General features: G+C 57.0%; 3 protein-coding genes across 6 annotated transcripts; 2 read left to right on the forward strand and 1 right to left on the reverse strand.

The window, feature by feature from the left end:
- The first annotated feature begins 987 nt into the window (after positions 1–987).
- Positions 988–7,225, forward strand: BCL6B (BCL6B transcription repressor). The gene is made up of 9 exons (XM_026005322.2): positions 988–1,530; positions 2,041–2,231; positions 2,587–2,808; positions 2,919–3,272; positions 3,502–3,626; positions 4,202–4,366; positions 4,450–4,580; positions 4,675–4,812; positions 5,127–7,225. The coding sequence occupies exons 2-9, from the start codon at positions 2,053–2,055 to the stop codon at positions 5,241–5,243; spliced, it is 1,431 nt and encodes a 476-aa protein (XP_025861107.1). The 5' UTR covers positions 988–1,530; positions 2,041–2,052; the 3' UTR covers positions 5,244–7,225.
- Positions 7,226–8,520: 1,295 nt separating this feature from the next.
- SLC16A13 (solute carrier family 16 member 13) lies at positions 8,521–13,555 on the forward strand. The gene is made up of 5 exons (XM_072730117.1): positions 8,521–8,686; positions 8,905–9,982; positions 10,130–10,273; positions 10,914–11,651; positions 12,353–13,555. Exons 2-5 carry the CDS (start codon positions 9,784–9,786, stop codon positions 12,547–12,549), a joined length of 1,278 nt encoding a protein of 425 aa, XP_072586218.1. The 5' UTR covers positions 8,521–8,686; positions 8,905–9,783; the 3' UTR covers positions 12,550–13,555.
- A 28-nt stretch (positions 13,556–13,583) lies between these two features.
- Positions 13,584–15,988, reverse strand: SLC16A11 (solute carrier family 16 member 11). Of its 4 annotated transcripts, none has more exons than XM_026005323.2 (5): positions 15,877–15,988; positions 15,301–15,508; positions 14,892–15,035; positions 13,960–14,727; positions 13,584–13,873 (listed from the first exon to the last, which is right to left on the reverse strand). In XM_026005323.2, the coding sequence occupies exons 2-5, from the start codon at positions 15,500–15,502 to the stop codon at positions 13,629–13,631; spliced, it is 1,359 nt and encodes a 452-aa protein (XP_025861108.1). In that variant the 5' UTR covers positions 15,503–15,508; positions 15,877–15,988; the 3' UTR covers positions 13,584–13,628. The 4 variants fall into 4 exon arrangements, with proteins under 4 accessions (XP_025861108.1, XP_025861111.1, XP_025861109.1 ...); XM_026005326.2 differs by having other exon boundaries at positions 15,756–15,974; XM_026005324.2 differs by having other exon boundaries at positions 15,338–15,508; positions 15,751–15,933.
- Between the last annotated feature and the right edge of the window lie 6,633 nt (positions 15,989–22,621).

Genomic DNA, 22,621 nt, shown 5'->3' on the forward strand with positions numbered 1-22,621 from the left:
CTGCACCCTACCCCCCCCCCATAAACATTGCCACCCCCAAGTCTCCCCAGACAAAATATGAGGGTGAGACCCGTGCCTATCTCACAGATCAGGAACCTAAAATTAGGGTTATCAGCCCCTCCTGCCCTCTCTCCTTGCTTTTACCCGGAGACCTTCCCAGTCTTCTTTCCTTTCTTTTTCCACCCCACCCAACTTTCGGATTAATGTTCACTAAAAATTCACCTCTACCGACCCATTAATAGTGTCTAGCTTAATTAGAAAAAGAAAAGCCTGAGCTCCCAAGGTTCAGACCCCACTCCTTGTCTCCCCTCCGTCTCCCCTCCACCCCACCCCCACCCCCAGTTCCCTTGCTCCCGGAGCCCGCTGGATTTCTCACCCCCAGATTAGGAACCCCAGCCTCGGAGGACAGTGTCCTCTGTCGCCTAACTCTCCCTCCCCTCGCCCAACCTTCGTCCCCTCCTAAGGAGGCCGAGGGACAACATGACCCGACGCAAAGGGGAGGAGGACGAAGGTTTCAGCCGCTCAGACCTAGTGGATCCTGCGCCCCGGTCCGAGTGGACCCCGGCCGGGTGGAGACCGCGAGGCAAGGCTAGAGCTCTTCCGCCCCCTCGTGGAAGGAGTCACACATTGCCAGTATTCGCCTCCCTGCCGCGCTGGACCCCGGCGCCCCGCCAGCCCCCGAGCGCAGCCGACGGGCGGGGGCCCGAGGCCCTAGTGAGCGGGGACTGGGGGAGGGCGAGCGCCCTTTGGGCGGGAGGCTGGCTCTCTGGATCCCTAAAAGGATTCAGAAGGGAGTCTGGAGCCAGAGTCCCGACGCCCGGGTCTCCTGCGCTTCTCCCGACCCCCACCCCCTACCCGGGGCTTTCCCCACCTCCTCGAGGGGAAGCAGCTGGCGGAGCCGTCCGGTCGCATGACAATGGAAGGAAACGAGCTAGAAATCACATCCGTCCCCTCCAGGTCCCGCCCGATCCGAGCCCCCCTTTCTGTGGGCCCTGCTGCAGGAGCCTGTCATTCACACCGCACCCTCCCGCCATCTGAGCCCCCACGCGAGTCCACCGTGGCCTCCCCAAACCTGGCGCCTCGCTGAGCTCCCCTCTAAGTCCCTCGATACCGTACGTCGGAAGGGGGACTTGTGCTCCATTCACTCTCCAGGTCACAGGCACCCCCTTTCCAAAAGCCAATAACACCGCTTTTCGCTTGCCCAGGCCCCCTCGACGACCCGGGGTCACCCACATTGTCCAATCTCGATATCCCCAATTCCAGAGTCCCATCCCCGGTCCCACGTTCAGAGGCCCAAGACCCCCGATGTGACGACCACCCGGCGTCCCTGAGGTCCCGCCCTCGGGCCGGAGACCCCGCCCCGGGCTTGCCATCTGGAGAGCGCGGGAGGAAGGAAGGATACAGACCCAGGCGTTCACCCCACCTCCACCCCCGCCCCCGCCATCCCGGCCAGATAAAGGCGCCGAGTCCAAGAGGGGAGAGAGACCCCGCCCCCCTGAGAAGAGCAGCCGCAGCCCCTGCAGGACAGGGGTAAGGACCGTGGACTGAGGGAGCCGGGCTCCTGGGTCCCTGAGAAGGGGGTTGCTGGTGGGAGGAAGACTGAGATCAGTTATGAGGTTCCAGACGAGGGGGTCCGGGACCAGACAGTAGCGGAATTCGGTGGTTCGGTTGGGGTTTGGAGGGGTGCGGACCGCAGGCCGTCCAAAGTGTCCGGGCAGGTGGCTCACTCGAGATTCGCGCGCCCGGCGAGGCCGTGGGGAGCGGGGTGCTGCACGGGCACCGAGCGCTGCAAACCGAGGGCGCTGCGGGACGATTGCCTACGCTGGGCGTCGACGCCGCGGCCTGGGAGCGTCCAACTCGCGCCAGGCACCCTGGAGGGGTCTCGGGTGGGGGGGAACGAGCGCCTGGGAGCCCAGCGCATTAAGAATTAGACGGTTCGGGGCGGGTGGGGGGCTCGACTCCCGCTGTCCTGCAGCAGAGGGGGGGCGAACTGCGGAGGGAAGGCGTCTGAGCCCCGCCTGGGTCCCTGGGCGCCCACAGGCCTGCGTCGCGATGGGTTCCACCGCCACCCCCGAGGGCGCGCTGGGCTACGTCCGCGAGTTCACTCGCCACTCCTCCGACGTGCTCGGCAACCTGAACGAGCTGCGCCTCCGCGGGATCCTCACTGACGTCACGCTGCTGGTTGGCGGGCAACCCCTTCGAGCTCACAAGGCAGTTCTGATCGCCTGCAGGTTGGAGGGGTAACTCAGGGGGGTGGGGCGGGATCCGAAGGGGTGGAACCAGAAGGTCTTTGGCAGGGGATCCCAAGCCAAGCCTTCCAGAAGCAGGAGACTGGGGCACCTGGGTGGCCTGTTGTTCAGGTCGTGATCCTGGGGTCCTGGAATGGAGTCCCCCATTGGGCTCCCTGCAGGGAACCTCTTTCTCTGTGTCACTCATGAATAAACAAAATCTTAAAAAAAGAAAAATAAAGAGGCAACAGGAGGTTGAGCCCCTCAGGGAAGTGGGGGGGAGGCGGGGCTTTCTAGGGTGGCACGAGTCTCCCTGGGTTACCCAGGCCCTAAAGTAGCCTATCTGCCCTCTTTCCAGCGGCTTCTTTTATTCAATTTTCCGAGGCCGTGCTGGAGTGGGGGTGGATGTGCTCTCCCTGCCTGCGGGCCCAGAAGCCGGAGGCTTCGCTCCTCTTCTGGACTTCATGTACACTTCACGCCTGCGCCTCTCTCCAGCCACTGCACCAGCCGTCTTGGCGGCTGCCACCTACTTGCAGATGGAACACGTGGTCCAGGCCTGCCACCGCTTCATCCAGGCCAGGTGAGAGAGCCCCAGCTCGGTGTCCTCTGTTGGGTGAGGTGGCATCCCAGGTGTCAAGGGCAGAGGCCAATTTTAGGAAAAAGCACTAACATCCATCGCACTTGTCCCAGCTATGAACCTCTGGGCATCTCTCTGCGGCCTTTGGAGGCGGAACCCCCCACACCCCCGACAGAACCTCCGCCAGGCAGTCCCAGGCGCTCCGAAGGGCACCCAGATCCACCTACTGAGTCTCGCAGCTGCAGTCAAGGTCCCCCCAGTCCAGGCAGCCCAGACCCCAAGGCCTGCAACTGGAAAAAGTACAAGTTCATCGTGCTAAACTCTCAGGCCTCCCAAGCAGGGAGCCTGGCCGGGGAGAGGAGTTCTGGTCAACTCTGCCCCCAAGCCCGGCTCCCCAGTGGAGACGAGGCTTCCAGCAGCAGTGGCAGCGGCAGTGAAGAAGGACCCATTCCTGGTCCCCAGAGCAGGTACAGAACCTGGAACCTCAGGAATTTGTAGAGGCCAACGTCAGCTAGGAGGCAGAGCCGTTGGGCCTGGGTGGTCAGCAGCAGGGAGTGAGGGGGCAGCACAATTAGATTTGGCTCACTGGTCAGTGTGGCTCACCTCCAGGGGAAGGTCTTTGGCTCTAAGTCCTCCAGGTGAGTCCCTCCACAAAATCTCTCCTAACCTTTTTCTCTGGGCTTGCCACCTGCCTAGGCTCTCTCCAACTGCTGTCACAGGACAGTTCAAATGTGGGGCTCCAGTCAATACCCCGCATCTCCTCACAGCCCCAGCTCAAGAAACCACTGGATCACACTCTGGGCAGGCTTGTCCACCACCAGGTAAGAGCCCTTCCTTTTACCTCCTCCTTGGCTTTTCTCCTGGGGCTGCTCCAGGCGAGTGTTTGGGCCAAAAGCAAAGGCCTGTCCCAGTTACTGCAAATTGGAATCACCTGGGGAGCTTTTAAAACTGCCATTGCCCAGGTCACACCCCACAGATCAGAATGTCTAGAAGTGGGAGCCAGGAATTGGTATTTTTTAAAGCTTTCCCTGAGCAGCAAAGCCTGGGAACTCCTAGCCTCTACCCATCAGGGCTGAGTGCTGGGCCCAGGACTGGGCAGGGCCTCTCCGGCCAGCTGTGAAGCAGAGTAGTAGTCCAAGAGAGGACACAGAAACAGAAACTTCCACCCAGTAATTGGGGCCTGCACCTACCACCACCACTATTGAAGAAATTAGCAGAGTATTCTGCAGTCAGACAGACATGAGGTCGGATCTTGGGTTGTCCTCATATTAACCATGTAACCTTGAGTAAGTCAGAAAACTCTAGGAACCTTAGCAGTAAACTGGGAAAAAGAAAATCCATCTCCAATGTGGTTTGAGGATTCACTGGAATCGCCATTACCCATCCCTGCTCCCAGGAAGTGAATTTTTCAGCTGCCAGAACTGTGAGGCTGTGGCTGGGTGCTCATCGGGGCTGGACCCCTTGGCTCCTGGTGATGAGGACAAGCCCTACAAGTGTCAGCTCTGCCGATCTGCCTTCCGCTACAAAGGCAACCTGGCCAGTCACCGAACGGTGCACACAGGTAAGGGAGGAGGGGGCCCTGGCCTTCCTGCCCGCAGGTGTCCTGGGGAGGAGTCCCTGACCTCCCTTCCACCCTGCCTCCAGGAGAGAAGCCCTACCATTGTTCCATCTGCGGAGCCCGCTTTAACCGGCCGGCCAACCTGAAAACCCATAGTCGCATCCATTCGGGAGAGAAGCCCTATAAGTGTGAGACGTGCGGCTCACGCTTTGTGCAGGTACGCAACCCGTCTCCCAGCCCGCTCCGACGCAGATTTGCAGGAGGGCGGGGCGGGCCGTCGGGGCGCTCTCTGAGGTCGCCCTGCTTCCCAGGTCGCGCACCTGCGCGCGCACGTGCTCATCCACACCGGGGAGAAGCCCTATCCTTGCCCTACCTGTGGCACTCGCTTCCGCCACCTACAGACCCTTAAGAGCCACGTTCGCATCCACACGGGAGAAAAGCCGTACCACGTGAGTACCTGCGCGGGTGGCCACCTGGGGGCGGGGCTCTGAGAGCTCCTCGGAGTGGGCGGAGCCCCGAGGGAGAAGGGGCGGGACCGCGCGTAGGGGAGCCCGCGCACCGAAGTGAGGCGCCGGGACCAGCCAGAGAGGGAGGAAACTTCGCTGAAGAGGGCGGGGCCTCTGTCCTTTGCCTCCGCCCGGGGATCCGGGAAGACGCCGGGGCCGTGGGCTTATTTTCTGCCAAGGGTTGGGCACTTGCGCATCGGGGTGCTCGCGCGGGGGCTAGGGAGCTGACCCGGCTGTCCTCACTTGTCCTCCCACAGTGCGAGGCCTGCGGCCTTCATTTCCGGCACAAGAGTCAGCTGCGCCTGCATCTGCGCCAGAAGCACGGAGCTGCTACCAACACCAAAGTGCAGTACCACATTCTGGGGGGCCTCTAGCTGAGCGCCGGCCCGGAGCCCACCCGGATCCCAATCGCTTCCCGGAAGCCGGGACGGCCGCGGGCTCACGGCTGGCTTCCCCCTCGGGCTTGGGTGTGCAAGGCCCCTCCAGTATCAGAAACTGCCACCACCACCTTCGGTTATCACTGGGGAGAGCCGGGGTGGCAGATCTCGGCTTGATCTGCCTCTGTTTTGCTGGTCAAAACCTCTTCCCCACGATCAAAATGGTTTCTGGAGGAGACAGCCAGCTGGGAGCTGGGGGCGGGGAGAGACTGGCAGTGGGGGGGCGGTAATAGTCCACCTGCAGCCCTCCCCTTCTCATTTGGTTTATCTGTAAATATAATTTATTGAGGCCTGTGGGTGGCACCAGGGTCTTCACTCTATTGCATTCCCCACTTCCCTCTTCTACAAGTGTGACCAAAAGTGACCTGAGGCACTGTAGGTGAGGTCACAGCTCTGCTGGCAGAGATTAGCACTTGGCTGTCTCCTTTGGCTTGACTATTTTATGTGTACTATTGTCATAACTTGTATCTTTAGAATTGTTGTTTCTCCTATGTGTGTCTGCTTGTTGGTTTGTTTAAAACAGAGAAAGGGTCCCTCTGTCCTGTCCCTCGAAATCCTAGGTCTGGAACCTTATTTGTTCTAGGGGCAGCTCTGTGGACATGCGGGGTTGTGGAATTGGGTCAGGAACCCTCTTCGATATTCTGGATATTGTAGGTTCTCTAGCGAGCTAGAACTGCATATAGACTTTCCTCTGGTTCTAAGACTTAGAGGAACGTTTTTGGTGAGCCAGAAATGGAAGTAAGAAGTGTTTTCTGGGGGCCGTTGATGTAGGGGCTTTGGCAATCTTGGAACTGGAGGGATGATTGGAGGGGCTTTCTCTTATGGCCCCAACGAGTCTGGTCACCTAGGATTGGCTCTATTGTGTCAATCTGTCATGAGTTGGGCTTTCATCGAGCCCAGGATCCTCCCACTGGGGCCTGTTCCCAGCACTGGGTTGATCCCTTCCTTATCAGAGATGACTCAACCCTTTCTGATTCTGCCCAGAATGGTATGACCGATGCAAGAATTATTAAACTCTATCTTGACTAGAAGATAGAGAGTCATGACCAGTCCTTTACTGCAGCAGTGTCTGGGTTCACGTATTCCTTGGGGTTCTCTCTACCTGAGACAAGCCCCTTCTTCCTTTAATGGATTTTTAGACATCTTCTGGCAAGTGTCAGAATTCCAGAAACTTCTTTGCCTCTAGAAGTCACAGGTGCTTGGTAACTTTCTTACCTTAGAAAAGCGAAGTCTGTGACCTGGCCTAACCATCACTGCATTCCTGTCTGGAATGCACTAGAACCTTCCACAGGGAGACAAAAGGGGCTGAGTTCCATTCCAGATTCGCTGTAGTTTGGGATTATGACTGGGATTACTGTTGGGATTAGGGATTTAGAAGATTGAAAAGAGTAATTGACTGATGAGCCTTCTGGTTGACCAAGTATCTGGGTAGGACTAAGAGGTTGGTTGAGAGGACATGGTCTCTGGTATAGGCCAAGTAGGTAGAAAGTTGGGAATGGGATTGCTTCTTAATTAGATGGAATGTCTGGAATGTGAGATGATACTCAGAAGCCTCAGTTTACAGTCCTTCTCCTGTTGCCTTGGGAGCTGTTTGATTGTGGGGTTTGGGTGGAGGTTAGAGAGCACTTTGAATTGTGTCCGGTGGAGCTTCCTCAAGATAGGTCAGGACCAATGGCTGCCACTTGAGGACAAGTGAGAAAACAACTTTTCTTTGTCATTCCCCCTTCCTGTCCACTGCAGGATTGAAGCAGGGAAAGCAGAAGAGAGATGTGAGAAGGAACCTTTTTTTGTTTTGTTTTGTTTTGTTTTGTTTTGTTTTGTTTTGTTTCCCAATTAGATGGGCAGGTGTAGAGTGCCAAGGGGTAGAAATGTTAGACCTTGCCAGATCAGAATCTTGGAATAAAGAAGTCTCTCTGTGCTGCCTGCTGTGTCCAGGTTCTTGTCTGGGAGGATTTGGGAATGGAGTGAAATGGGGGGAAAAAGGGTTTCATTCCTCCTGGATTCCATCTTGTGTTCTGTGCCCATTTGACCACCCTATCCCATCTGACACTTTCAATGGCCCTGTTCTCCCCCTTCCCTACCCTTGCCTTCCGGCTCATTGTGTAGGAACCAGTGACTTCATGAAGTTTCTCCGGAGCCACCTGCATCCTGCTGCTCTGAAGTCACTTCCTGCCTGAGGTGTGGAGGCAGCAGGGAGAAACCAGGAAGTCACTAATAATATCAAGAGACTGGGGGATGCATCTGTGCTGGGGATCATAATGCTTGGGACACTGCCTACCACCACCACCAAGGAAAATGGATAGGACTTAGGTCCCCTGGGGACAGGGAAGTGTGCAGGTGGCAGTGAGAAGGTTGATGTATGTGGTTAGAGCCAACAGCCAGCTCTACTCCTCCCCCAGCAGTGGAACCTTAGAATCTATCCAGTGCCCAAGGCATGCTTCTCTTGCACCCTTTCCCTGTCCCATGTGTGTCTTGGGTGTGGAACTCTGTTCTGCCCGTGGGCAGAGGGTCACTAATTCTGTTAAGTTACCTCCCTTTTGGGTTTAAATTCTTCATCTGTGAAATAAGTCCATTAACATGGTCTGCGGTTCCTTTCGACATTTGTGGTTGTGTTTCTCCATCTTAAAACTCATGACCTAGATTAGAGATTTTTTTAAGTAAAAAGAAAGGAAGAAAGAAAGAAAGAAACAGCGGCTTATGCCCTGTTGAAAATGAGGCCTGCTAATCTTATGTATCCCCTGCTATCTGTCAGGTCCTGAATGAAGCATTCTAGCGCATAGGGTTTCTAATTCGATTCTCCCTGACAACCCTCAAAAGTAGGTACTATTATTATCACCAAATTTACAGTTAGGAAAACCAGCTGAGAGGTTCAATGTCTTAGAGACCCTTAAAGATGACACACTGCTATACTAGGTTAAACAGACACATTGATTTCTAAGTCTCGGCACATTGCCCACCAGCCAAAGTTTTAAGTCCACTTAACAAAGTTTGTTATTTCCCACATATAAAATTATAAGGCTCAGTTCACTCTTTGATATTACACAGCCCCCATGAGCCCAGGTGGCTCCATCGGGTAAGCCTTGGACTCTATTTCAGCTCAGGTCGTTGATCTCAGGATGGGGAGATTGAGCCCCCTGTAAGGCTCCACACTGAACAAGGAGCCTGCTTAAAATTCTCTCTGCCCCCACTTCTCCCCCCAGCCCTCCCCACCCCTGCATGTGCCCACATGCACTCTTTCTGTAAAAACAACAACAACAACAAAAAAAAACATCCTCCTTCCCTAAGGTTGCAAGGTCAGGATCCTGGGGAGCATGGATTACAGTGGAGAAACAGAAAGCCAAGCCATCGATGTTACATATGGTGGAGGACTGCCTACTTGGGTAGGAGGAGTTGACTGCTCCCCTGCTAAGAGTTCATGTCTTTCAGTCAACCCCATCAGGGGATCAAAACCCGCTGTTAGTAAATAGTTTTAGCAGAGGGTGGAGGAAAAGAGTTCAGCCCCACCGAGGGAGGGGTATAGGTGGTGCTGGGGAGGTCCTGAGTGCGCTCACAGCCGCCCTTCCTCTCTCGAGTTATTTTTGGTTTCTGTGACTTGTAGATTTCCTGTTAGCGACGACAGAAGCAACAGGAACTGAGTCGCCGCTGCAGAAACGAACGCCAGCATCCCACTGGTCTCGTCCTGGGCCCCTGAGCCCCCGGGGATCCAGGCATGTAGGGTTTGGCGTGCTCAGGCGCTAGGGCAGGTATCTCGTTTGACTCCGCGCAGGACGCCTCTGTTCACCCCCGACCTGACCTTGCCATTGGACCCCCCATTAAGCAAGTGGGTGTCTTCCTCTCCTGAACCGGGTGACCCGCCACCTAGCCCCGTGAACTCCCCACGTGAGAGTCGCGGTGCGGGAATGTGGACAGACGGGCCGTTAGGGGGCCGGAGACGCAGCAGCCTCCCGGTAGGTCCCTAGTCACGCGGGGCCCATCCAGTCGGCCTCCCGCGGTCCCCTCCTGACGCATGCGCTGCACTCACTGTCCCGGTCCAGTACACAGCTCTAAGCCCCGCCCCGCCCTCCGGGCTCCACCCCCGCACGGGAGTCCTGCTTCTCCACCCGCGGCGGGTGGACCCGGGCCGTGGCCAGGTCCGGCAGGTAGCTGACGCCTGCAGTGATAAGACGGATAACCCACCGGGAAGACCGGCCGCCTCCCGGCTACGGGCTGAACGTCTGCGCCCCCGACTTCCCGCCCCGGACCGGTCCCGCCCAGGCCTCGACAGGCTGCGCTAGGCCCGCGGAGCCACACCCCCGGGAGCCGCTCGCCCCATCTAGGCCGCCCGGCTGGGTCTCTCCGTCGTCGGTGCCTTCCCCGGCGACAGCAGCAGCCCGCGCTCCGCCGCGAGGCCGGGCGACTGGGTGCGCAGAGGTGGAGGGTCCCGCGCCCTGCTCCCGCCCCGGGCGCGCGGGGCGGCGGCAGCCCGATCCCCTCGCCGATGGCGCACAGGGCCGAGCCCCCCGACGGGGGCTGGGGGTGGATGGTGGTGCTCTCCGCGTTCTTCCAGTCGGCGCTGGTGTTCGGGGTGCTGCGCTCCTTCGGCGTTTTCTTCGTGGAGTTAGTGGCGGCGTTTGAAGAGCAGGCGGCGCGGGTCTCCTGGATCGCCTCCATAGGGATCGCGGTGCAGCAGTTCGGGAGTGAGTGCCGCGCCGGCCCGGCGGCCTGCCACCCTCCCTCGGAAGGGAAGGGAGCTGTGGGGACGCGGGAGAGGACAGGGCGGGGCTGGGGAGACCCTGGCGGAGGCCGCCGGAGAGCTTCGCGGACCGCGTCTTCCTCTTTCTCAGGTCCCGTGGGCAGCGCCCTGAGCACAAAGTACGGGCCCAGGCCGGTGGTGATGGCCGGGGGCATCTTGGCCGCGTCGGGGATGCTGCTCGCCTCTCTTGCTACCACCTTGACCCACCTATACCTCAGTATCGGGCTGCTCTCAGGTGAGGCCCGGGACGTGGGCAAGGAGAGAGCTAGCCCGCTCCGGACTCTCACCTTCTTTCCTGCCCCTTCCCAGAGGCTTACAGGAGGAGCTGGCACCTGTACCAGAGGGCAAGTCTTAGGAGGGATGACTAAAGTGATCAACATGGTGTGGGCATATTGAGAAATTCAAAGATGTGGAAGCCAGAATATGCAAGCCCAGGGCTGGTGGGGCTGGAGTGTAAGGAAGAATTAGCATAACGTTGTGCCAGGTCCTGTGGCTGCTGATATCATTATCCAGTTTACAAACAGACAAAACAAGGCTCTGGAAGCTTATGTAACTTGCCAGACCAAGATCATTCAGCCAGAAGTGGCATAGCCCATGCCTAACTTCCAAAGTTCTGACTGAGTCACTGCTCTTACGGACAGTATTTCTGAACCTCCACCTGCCGATGAGGTGTATTACCTGTGTCTTGCAGATGAGGAGAGGAGAACTGAGGCTGGGAGAGTGAATAAAATGTACAGCGTCGTGCGGCTGGGAAGTATTGATACTAGGGTCCTAACCCAGGCCTGTGCTGCGTTCTCTTGCTACCCATGGTGGAATCACTGGGTGCCCTGGGCTCCCTAAGGGTCCCCCAATCCCTGTTTCTTCCTTTTCCACAGGCTCTGGCTGGGCCCTGACCTTCACTCCGACCTTGGCTTGCCTGTCCCGTTACTTCTCTCGGAGGCGATCCCTGGCTACAGGGCTGGCACTGACCGGCGTGGGCCTCTCTTCCTTTGCGTTTGCCCCACTATTCCAATGGCTGGTCAGCCTCTATGCCTGGCGGGGGGCTCTACTGCTGGTGTCTGCCCTCTCCCTCCACCTGGTGGCCTGTGGTGCTCTCCTCCGCCCACTGTCCCTGATGGAGGATCCTGTTGTGGGGGGCCCTGGGGCCCAACTCACCTCCCTCCTTCACCACGGCCCCTTCCTCCGTTACACTGTTGCCCTCACACTTATCAACACTGGCTACTTCATTCCCTACGTACATCTGATAGCCCACCTCCAGGACCTGGATTGGGACCCACTGTCTGCTGCCTTCCTGGTGTCAGTTGTGGCAATTTCTGACCTCGTGGGACGTGTGGCCTCTGGGTGGCTGGGAGATGCTGTCCCAGGACCTGTGGCACGGCTCTTGATGCTCTGGACCACACTGACTGGGGTGTCACTGGCCCTGTTGCCCGTGGCTCACACTCCCACGGCCCTGATGGCTCTGGCTGTGGCCTATGGCTTCACATCAGGTGCCCTGACCCCAGTGGCCTTCTCTGTGTTGCCTGAATTAGTGGGGACTGGAAGGATTTATTGTGGCCTGGGACTGGTACAGATGGTCGAGAGCATTGGGGGCCTGCTGGGGGCTCCTCTGTCAGGTAAGAAGGACTGGGTTTCTGGGAGGTGGGGCTCAGGGCTGCCACATCACACAGTTTAGGGAGGGGACTATTTGCATTCTAGTGTATGTGAATATTGTCCTCCAGTCTGACACAGAACACAGCCTGCATGGCCGGTCAGAGCAGCCCCCAAGTGGGTCCAAGGGGCAGAGAAGTTGGGGCTGTGGAAAGACCCAGAGAAGCTATGAGGGCCCCTTGGCAGGGTGCCTACAGCTTGAGGACTTGGCTGGACTGGGCCAGACATAGTCTGCAGGTGCTGTCTTTTCCCTTAACCTCCTGGGCCCCAGCCCAGGTGTCTGAGCTGTTGGGTCAAAGTTCTCTATGTCCCAGACGCCAAAACTTTCAGATCCTTGACTCTCTCCTCTTAACTATTAACTGGAAGTGTAGAAAGGAGGGCCACACTTGCTTGAAAGAAAAGCACAGGTGTGCCTGTCCACCCCTGGATACCCAAGTGTCTGCTGCCTGGTTTGAGAGGCTCTTTCTGAAGGCAGAAGGGTGGTTGAAATTACCCTCCAGAAATTACCTGTAGAAACCTTGACACCCCAGAGTCCTCGAGCTCATCTGGTCCTGCCTTGTGAGTTCTAACTCTTCTGAGAAGATGGGTTAAGGATTACTCTCTTCCCTTCATCACTCTCAGGAAATGGCTCACCGATATGTGTTCTTTCTTTCTCTCTTGGACCTAGGATACCTCCGGGATGTGACGGGCAACTACACAGCTTCTTTTGTGGTGGCAGGGTCCTTCCTCCTGGCAGGGAGTGGCATCCTCATGACTCTGCCTCATTTCTGCTCCTTGGTCTCTACCTCCAAGCCTCAGGACCGCATAAGAGAGGCAGTTGAAACCAAAGTCTCTCTGTCCAAGGAAGAGCCAGAAGAGGACTAAACTCCAGAAAGGGGCTGTGAGACCCAGAAAGCCAGACATTGGCAGCACCAGATCTTCCTCTCCTGCCCCATCTTGGTGCCCACAGAACTACAGTGCCTTGAGCATCCTGATCCACCTCCCCCGAGCCAGGCCTGGCGGGGGGGGGGGCGGGGGGGGGTTGCAATGCAAGTACCAACACCTAGTATTTCCTCGAGGCCTATTATCTCTTCTTTGCTCCCACAACCTCTGCCAAAGAATCCAGGGGCTCAGCCAGTTGCCCAGAGCTCAGAATCAGCTATGAAAACCAAAGGTCAAGAGACTTAGTGTGTTTTACCTGTGATCTCTAGCATTGCCTACCAACTTTCTTCTCTGAAGACAGACATTTGGGAAAGAGGGATGCCCTTTTGAGATAAAACCGAATAAGGAAATCAAGTCATTGTCAGAAACTCAGAAAGAGCTGGGGCTCATGCCCTGGGGTTGGCTGAATGAGCTCATGGCTATGAAGCGGAGGGGAGGTATCCACTTTAACCCTGGACCACAGTTCCTCCCTGTGGCCACTGATCTCCTGTTTCTTGCTGTAGAAGACAATAGTGAGGACACAGGGTGCGGGTGGCTTGGGAAGGGGAACTAAAGCTTCGAGAGCTGAAGTCTGGTCCAGCATTTCCCTCAGGCCAGGGACAGGAGCCTGAAATGCAGGGAGGAGTTAGCAGATGGTCCCCTCATGCTCACCCCCCTCACCCCAACATACTGAAATGCACAGGCAGGCAGCTTCTCAGAGATTCCCTGTTTTGTTTTTCTTGCTTTTTGGGAGAGAGAAAGAGGGAAGCAACTGTGAGGGAGGGGCAGAGGGAGGGAGCACTGGAGAATCTTGAGCAGGCTCCATGCCCAGCGGGGATCCCACTGGGGGCACAATCCCACGACCCTGAGATCATGACCTGGGCCAAAATCAGGTCAGAGGCTTAACAGATGGAGTCCCCCAGGCGCCCCCTTGAATATCTTAAATAGAAAGAATGTTTTCAGCCTCCTCTATTGGCTAAGAGTTGGAGCTTGTGAGAAACTGGGTAGAAATTCTTTATTGGGGGAGTGGCTCAAACAAATGGTCAACAAGTGGTGTCCCGAGTGGATTGAGAGCCTCCTGGGGAAAGCAGAGCAACTTGAGTAGTGGGGAGCAGTTCCCCCCTCTCAGGGGGAGGAGAGGTGGCCTGCCGGGAGGCTGGCAGGGAGGCTGGTGGGCAGGAGGGCAGCGCCCCTGGCAGCCCCAGGTAGATGAAGCTGCCAGAGAGGATGAAAGAGCCGCAGGTGAGGAAGGAGGCGGTGAAGTCTCCCGTCTTGTCCCTTAGGAAGCCTGTGAAGAAGGGGAAAGGAATTCAGGGGCCTGGGACCCAGGGGCACAGGATGGTGGCCGGGGGATCTGGTGGCTCAGGCCCTTACCTGACAGCGGGGGGCCCAGAAGCCCCCCAAGACTCATCAGCATCATCACCAGCCCTGTGGCCTGCACGACGCCTCCGAGGCCCACCAGCCCAGGCAGCACACCGAAAACCAGGGGCGCGTAACTTCCCGCGCTGAGCCCGTAGGCCCCCGCCGCGGCCAGCAGGGGCCCCTCGCAGCCCTCCGGGCTCCCCAGCAAGGGCGCCAGCCCTACTGCCAGAAGCCCCAGCCCGGTCAGGGCCCCGAACCCCGCCAGCAGCCGCGAGAGGGGCACCCAGCCTTGGTCGGCCAGCCAGCCGCTGACGAGTCGCGCACCCGCATCCCCCACCGCAGCCACCGCCACCACCAGCGCCGCTCCATACCCTCCCAAGCCCCGGTCCAAAGCGTGGGGGGCCAAGTGCACATAGGGGACGAAGTACCCGCCCCCGACCAGGGCTGTGCCCAGAGCAAAGACTAGGAAGGCCCGGCGCGCGAAGAGATCCAGGCCGAGTGCAGCCAAGGGCCCGCGGGGTCGCGCCGGGGGGTCGCCAGGGAGCACCAGGGGTCGCAGCAGGGCGCCACAGGGGGCCAGGTGGAGGGTAACGGCGCTAAGGAGGAGCAGGGCGCCCCGCCAGCCGTAAGTATCAAGGAGGAGCTGCAGGGTGGGCGCCAGGAGCAGCGAGGAGGCCCCGTTGCCCGTGAGCGCCAGCCCCACAGCCAAGACTCGACGGCGGGAGAAGTACCGGGACAGCGTCCCGAGGGCTGGGGCGAACACCAGGGCCCAGCCAGAGCCTGCGAACCGACAGGACCAGGTGAGGACGGGGAGCTAGGGCACGCCCCGCAGTGATCCCAGCCCTGACCCTCGCAGGAGGTGCCGCCCCCTTGGCCTCCAGCCCCCAGGAAGCGCCCCTCTGCAACATCACCCCTAAGGGACCCGGGTGTCCCGCTCCCCTCACCAGCAAGGACGCCCAGGCCGAGGTAGAGGTGCAGGAGACTGCGGGCGAAAGCCGAGAAGACGAAGCCCAACGAGGTGAGGACGCCCCCGACCATCACCACGGGGCGCGCCCCCCAGCGGGTGCTCAGAGCGCTGCCCACTGGGCCTAGGAGGGGGCGGAGTCAAAGGGAGACACGCCCCTGGGCCCCCAGACTCGAGCCAGCCCTTCTAGGCTGCTTGCCAGGCCTAAGCTCCTCCCCAGCCCAACACCCCTCTCCCCTTGACCTCAAGACCCTCTCTTTTCTAGAACTCAATCCCACCGGCTCCCCCTTTCTCGGGTTGTCTGGTCATCAGGTGGGTCCTCCATCACCACGCACACGCTCCGCCAGGCCACCCCGGTGCCCGCCTCCCACCTCGGGGGCCCCCCTCACTGGCTGCCTGCTGCACCGCCAGGGCCAGGGCGCTGACCCACGCAGTGTCCTGAGTGTTCCGGTCAAAGTGCTCCGCGAGGTCAGGGAGGGCAAGGCCCAGGGAGCGCAACAGCCCGTAGGAGAGCCCGTTCACCGCGAAGGCTGCGGCCGCCACCACCCAGCCCCAGCCCCCGTCCGGGGGTCCGGCCGGCTTGGGGGTCATCGCCGTCTGGGGAAGAGGGGAACACACTACGTCTGTGCCTCCTCAGGGACCCGGGCATCCCTGAGATCCAGGTTCTGGCCGCTCGCCCAGGGTGGGCACGTCACCCCGAGCACCGCACGGCGCGGGGGAGGGATGGGAACCAGGCCTAGGGCTACATCTCCCGGGTCCGCGCGAGCTCCCGGGCCCGGGTGACGGCCGGATCCCCCGGGCCCGGGACGCCCCCACCCACACACACCCCTGCCCCTTACCCGACCTCTCCGGGCGGCGGGGGAGGGGAAGGGCGAGGAGCAGCTCGGGCCAGGTGTTCTCCCCGCTTGCTGCGCGGGCGGGGCCCCAGCGGGGAGCGAGCGCGGAGCGCCGGGATGGAGCCCCACCTGGACCGGCTCTCTCGGTAAACAGAGATCGCCACTGGGGACCGAGCCACCTGGGACGCGGGGGTGCGGAGGGCGGGGGAGGCGACACCTTCAGCCAATCGGCCGAGTCGCGCGGGTGAGGCCAGCCGCTGAGTCCCACGGGGATTGAATTATCTACACACAATCCTTCCACCCCCGCCCGGCTCAAGCCCACGCACCTGCCGCCTGCTGCTCGCGGTGGAGACGCGCGGATTGCCTTCCCGGGCAAACCCGGGGCGGATCGGCAACCCTTGCAAATCCTCCAAAGTCTGCCGCGATGAGTATTTTTTGTTCTCAGGGACCTTTTGTTGGGGGGGGGGGGGGTTGAGCGCAGATAATTGTCGTATATCATATCACCGACCCCACTGAGTTCTCATTCTTTGTTCAACAATAACCAGCTCTCAAGGGCCAAGCGGAAGAGGATTCCCCCGTTTTGAGGAGCTGTAGTGTGCCAGGCACTTGATGGAAGTCACCTGTTCATGCTCACATGAAACGGCTGAAGAAGATGCCATGCCCATTTTACAGACGAAGTCACGGAGGAATAGAGTGGTTAGGTGCCTCGTCCCCAAAGCACCCAGCTTAAAGATGGCGGAAATATTTGAATTTGGATCTGTCCAAGTGCAGAGGGTACCAGAGAACAGCAATAGGACTGAAACAGAAGTCCACAGGGGAGGGAATGGCCTGGGGGCAGTTTGATGCCTAATTGGCCTGGAAATGGCAGGGCCTTTGCAGGGCCAGGGCGTTTACTATTCTAAGAGAAGGGTCACTGGGAAAAAGGAAGGATCCAGGGGATCGGAACCACTGAAGACTCAGATTCAGATTTTAAAAGCAAAGTAAGAAATCCGAGAAGTGAACCCAAAGCATTAATTTCTCAGCAAACTTTATTTAAAAGTATCCTTTTTACCTCAAGGTTACTTTACTTCAGCTGTTTGAATCAAGAGATGTGCTTTTTGGTTTAATTGTTACACAGTAGCAGAAAATTTGGCAATTTACAGTTTGGAGCCAGCCTCCCTGAGAGACACATGGTGGCAGTGTTTCCTAGTTGTTGAGACCGTATCTGCAACTCTAGTAAAACAACCACATTTCTCTGCTTTGGATATTAGGCCTTGCATGCCCCAAAGTGCACTCCCCCCACCCCCGCATCCCATCTCCCTCCTCTCTCTCCTGTGCCCTTCTGACAGCCCTAAGTGCCTCACCTGCTCCAAGGACATGCCTAGCTTTTTCTTACCCCTGAATTTGTACATCTGGGCTCCCCTCTCCTTGAAATGTCCTGGATGGAGAACAGGAGTCCATGAGGGTTGCCAGTCCTGCCATGTACACCCTAGGAAAGTGATCTCACTGGTTTCTGGGCTCCTATTATGGGAGATACCTGGCAGGTGAAGCTGGAGGAGCAGGAAGCTCACGTCCTGAACTGGCTGCTGAGGACTCAGTCCCAAGCAGAGCCCCCCCCCCCCCCAACAAATCACACCCTCTGCACCATGGAGTAAACATGTAGTGCAAAGAGGAGACTGGGCCTCCTGGGTCTAGGAGACGTACAAAGTGACGCCAAGTATCTTTACGGGTTACTTATTAACCCAGAGGGCATCCCAGAGCCTGGGAGTGGGGTAAGTGATCATCAAAAGGCACCGCCAGGGCAGCCCCAGTGGCGCAGCTGTTTAGCGCCACCGCCTGCAGCCGGGGTGGGGGGGTGGGGCGGGGTGGGATCCTGGAGACCCCGGATCGGGATCGAGTCCCACGTCACCTCCCTGCATGGAGCCTGCTTCTCCCTCTGCCTGTGTCTCTGCCCCCCCCCGAATAAATAAATAAATAAATCTTTTAAAAATTAAAAAAAAAAAAAAAGGCCCTCGATGATCATTAGCCCAAATGATCATCACTACACATCTTTTGTCTATGGAGCTCACACGGCATTGAGGTTGGGACAATGGACTTCCCAAGCTGGACTCTCCGCCAGGTATTAGCTGTAGGATTGTGAGCAAGTTGTGTGCTTCAGCTTCCTCATCTCTAAAATGGGGATCATGAGAGTAGCTACCTGGTAGGGCTAGTACAGGAATGGAATGAGTCATTGTGTAGATACACACGTTTATGGGACCTAGCTCAGTGCCTGCAGTGTGCTATGTGTCAGTCGCTGTTGCTGCGATTATTGGAGGACCCTGGCTGGACCCTCCAGTGCCACCACCCTCTCCCCATATGGCCACTTCTATTAATGCCTAGACGGCAAAGAACCATATTGGTCTCATGAGTTCTCAGCAGAACTACACAGGTTATAAGATATGAGTGGTGACAAAAAGGTCAAGTGAATTTGTTTTTCCTTTATTTTTTATTTATTTATGATTTTTAATTTTTTTTGTTTTTCCTTTATGGTGAGCAGTTTTCTTAGCATTTTCCAAAGTTTGTGAGAAAATGCTAGCCTCCCTATCTTGACTATGAATAAAAAAGAAAGGAGTCAAAATAAGCTTTGTTCGTTTGCTCCTTCATACAAAATATTTATAGACATGTACCATGCCAGATGCTATGCTTAGGGCTAAGATACAACTATGAATAATCCAGTCTCTCCCCTCCGAGCCCCCACAATGAAATTAGGGAAAAGGTGAAATGCAGAGAGCTCAACACAATGAGATGGACACAGACATCACGGCGTGCTGCATGGGAGGAGCTGACTCATTCCACTTGGGCCTGCTGGGAAGGCTTCGCACAAGAGGAGCCCTTTATGCCGGGTCTTGAAGGATGAGTAGGAGTTTGCCAGATGGTTGCGTGGGCAGGGGCATTCCAGGCAATGGGAGCAGCTTGTGGAAAATCACAAAGGCATGAACCAGCTTGGCATATTATTTATTGTTTGGAGAGCTGCAAATAGCAACTCTGTGGAGACGAGAGAGCATGGAGGATAGCACAGGGCAGAGACTCCCATAGTCACAGGTCTCAAAGGCCAGGAATCCAGATGCTTCCCCAGAGACTGATGCTTCACCCAAATTTCCAGTGATGTTAGCATTCACTAGTAGTCAGTAATACTCGATGCTGAGCTGAGAATGGGGACTCCCATCAGCCGGAGTGGGCAAGAAAGTCGGGGGTCATATACCTTTTCTTGATGTGGGAAATGTCTTTGAAACATCTTGTCTTACCTTGAAAATTCATGTGGACATTTGCATCCTACTTCATTCTGCTTCATAATCTTTTTTTTTAAAAGATTTATTCATGAGAGAGAGGGAGAGAGAGAGAGAGAGAGGGAGAGAGAGGCAGGCTCCCTGCAGGGAACCCGATGCGGGACTCGATCCCAGGACCCCAGGATAACAACCCAAACTGAAGGCAGATACTCAGTCACTGAGTCATTCAGGGGCCCCCATAATCTTCTTTTTTTTTTTTAGTTTTATTTACTTAAGTCATCTCCACACCCAACATGGGACTCAAACTCACAACCCCAAGATCAAGAGTTGCATGCACCAGCCAGGCACCCCCTCTACTTCATAATCTTCGATGTATGGGAAAATAACGCTTTAAATGACTAAGTAAATTATTTAAGTTTTTCTCCCCAGGTCCTCACTGGTGATGCAGCGAAACCCCCTGCAAGAGCAGTCATGGCCTGTCCCCACCCACTGCCAATCTGTCTCCCCTGGGACAGTACTGAGGCAGAGACTCTTGAAACGAGCAGACCCAGGGCCTGGTGCTCCATGGGATGGGGCGGAATCAAAAGGAGCAGCTCAGAGGGACCAGCCTGCCCACGTGGAGAAAGCCCCAAAAACAGATGCTGAGCCAGGGCAGGTCTTTAGAGAACAAAAGGGAGGATCCAAGTCTATACATGATAATTCCCTTTGGGGACCATGGGATCTGGGAGTGCATCTGTGCCTGTGAACTCTAATACTGCTTTGGGCCTTTCTCATGGAAGCACCTGCAGGAGGTTCTTGGGGGGCAGGGGAAGCCTCAAGCTGCGTCCAGCCATTCCCTGGGTCTACCGGCTGGGGGGGGGGGTCTTCTGCAGAGCAGAGGTGGGTGGGTGGGAGGGAAGAGGACAGGCAAGGAAAGAATGGCTGTACTTGAGTACTTGAGGTACACAAAAATATGAGGCTTTCTGGAGTTTGGTCCAGCTGACCCAGGGCCTCTAAGTGCCTAATAAAGGGGACTCTTACCCCTCACTCCCCAAATCTTCTCCTTCAGCTCACCCAGAGACCAGGCTTTGGGAAGTCAACCTAGACCTCAAGGGCCAGACCCAGGGCCTGGAAAAGTGGGAGAAAACAGAGCATAAAGGTCAGGGTTCGTGGTTTGGAGCCAGGGCAGCACATTTGCTGAGACGCTCTGGGAAGAGGAGGGTAACGAAGCATGGGGGCAGTGGGGGGGCACCCACATGGGACAGCGGGGCTCCATGTGTGTAGGGAACCAGTCCGCTTGGGTGGCCCTGTATGAATGGAGATCTGAGGTAGGCCCCCCACCCCCACCCCCCCAAAGGGTGGGGGGAAGGGCGGGGGCCGGGGTGGGGGGGTAGTAAGGAATTTGCTGAGTCTGCAGTTGGGGGAGCCTGGTGATGGGATCACAGTCAGAAGCTGCGACAGCTGAGGCTGGAGCCTAGACCTGGGCTGGGCTGTGCAGGCAGTGAGTCCTACCCCACCTTACCTACTTCCCCTGCCAAGTTTGTCTCCTGTGTCTCTTCTAAGTCTCTCTGCCATCACCCCTCCCCTGTGTCCCCAGACACCTTCCCAAGCTAAAGGTCTGTAACCTCTGGTGCCTGGGTCTCTCCGGACAGCCCAGTTTCCAAGGCCAAAGGGTCGGGATGGTGGGAGTGCCCAGCTAAAGGCTTTGAGCCTGGTCTGCATGTCTAAATGTCCAGATGTGTCTTATCTGGCATTTTCTGGTTCTGGGACTTTAGCTAACGTCTGTGTCAAAGTTCTTTTTTTTTTTTTTTTTTAAGATTTTATTTATTTGAGAGAAAGAGCATGAACAGGGGGAAGAGCAGAGGGAGAGGGAGAAGCAGGCTCCCCATGGAGCAGGGAGCCTAAATCCCAGGATCCTGAGATCATGACCTGAGCTGTAGACAGACGCTTAGCTGACTGAGCCCCTCCAGGTGCCCCCAAAGTTCTTAGTTATAGGCTGTGGGCACTAACCCTGACTCAAAGAGAGAAATGATTGGTCACAGGATACTAAGTAGTCTCAGAATTACCCAGAAGGCTACAGAACCGGGCAGAACATGGGCTGCCCCAGGCCTAAATGAGTTGCCAAGGCCACTGTTGTCACCACTGGATGCTAGACGTTGCTTCTGGCTCTCTGCCACCACTGAACCCGGAAACTGCTGCTGCTACTACTGCTGCTGCTGCTGCTGCTGCCGCTGCTCAGAGCATTCTCTGCTTCACTCACCGTGAGCTCCAGATTTCGGTCCAGGGTCTGTGCTCCTGACCACCCGAACCCCGGTCACAGGCTCTCATCGTAGGTGGAAGGGACATCAGGAGAGAGAGAGCACCTGGTGCTTTATGCATCCACAGATAGATGGATCCTTCCTCCCATCAAGGGGAGCATTTGGAAAGCTTCTAGCCCCAAGCTCTGTGTACTCAGAGATAAATCTGCTCTCCTCAAGGACAACAGGAAAATAAACCCAGAAATCACAAGCTACCTAAGAACAGCCGGGCTTTATGTACTGTCAATCGTGTCTCAACACAGCATAGAACAAAGGTAGGTTCCCCTCCAGTCTGTTTCCTCCCATTCTTCTGGCCACAGGCAGTCACTCCATCATTACCCCCTCACCCCGTCCAATGCCTCCTGTCTTGAAAGGGGGAGGCCTGTCATTTCCCCTCTGCAGTAACCCAACCTCTTAGCTACCTCTGCATTTGTGGGGCCCCTGTCTGCCTTCCCAGCCCCAGGTGAGACCTCTCCTCCAGCAGCCTCTTAGGAGACTCAGCTGATAAGCCTGGGATCTGCCCTCAGGCTACCAGGCCCTGGAATCTGCCTCCCAACTGAGTACCGTCAACCAGGACCAAAGCCAAGGTGGGAGGAGACTGGGAGTCAGAACAGGTTTTCCCGCCCCTGCAGGGAAATAACTTAGACATCTTGGCGCTCGTACATGTGTCTGACAGAGTTCTGGAGGCCAAATGAGCAGAGGGGGTCTGTTTCCTTTCCCCCTTGTGAAGACACTGGAGGAGTTGGGTGGGCGAGTCTCAAAACTGCCAGGAGGGTCTGCAGACCCGAGAGGCCCTGATGGCGGACTACCTCTTCTTGTCTGTGTGCAGGGAGCAGTATCTAGGCCCCCAGCAGAGCTCCTCTTGTCTGCCCCAAATTCCGCCCTTTCCCATACTCCAGCGTCACCACCTCTGCAAAGCCCTCTCCTGCCTCTCTCTACTTCCCCAAGGCTTTTCAAGTCCTGAGCAGTCTCTCTCCCTAAGGGCTCCTTCCCTCTATCCCATCAGGCAAGCCATTTACTGAACCTTCTTCCCCAAGACTCAAATCTGGTCTTCTCCCTCTTTCCTGATTTACAACCAGAACCTCTGGCAGTGGGACGGATCCTAGTTGAAAGCACATGTGTAGTATGTGATAACTACTGTCTATTTGAACACGGTGGTGGCAGCAGCTGGCCTGGAAGGAGGTCACATCTGGATGGGTCAACAGAGGTGAAGGCAAGGCCTTGGGCGTCTGGCTGACCAGCTATCTAGGAGAGGCAGCCTGATTTATGGGTTATGGGCCTACTCCTCCTGGACCCGGAGATCTGGGAGGTGGGAATTTGGTGCTGAGGGCTCAGGGACAGATGTTTGGGGAC

This window comes from Vulpes vulpes, chromosome 12, assembly GCF_048418805.1.
Source record: "Vulpes vulpes isolate BD-2025 chromosome 12, VulVul3, whole genome shotgun sequence".
Taxonomy (NCBI): Eukaryota; Metazoa; Chordata; class Mammalia; order Carnivora; family Canidae; genus Vulpes; species Vulpes vulpes.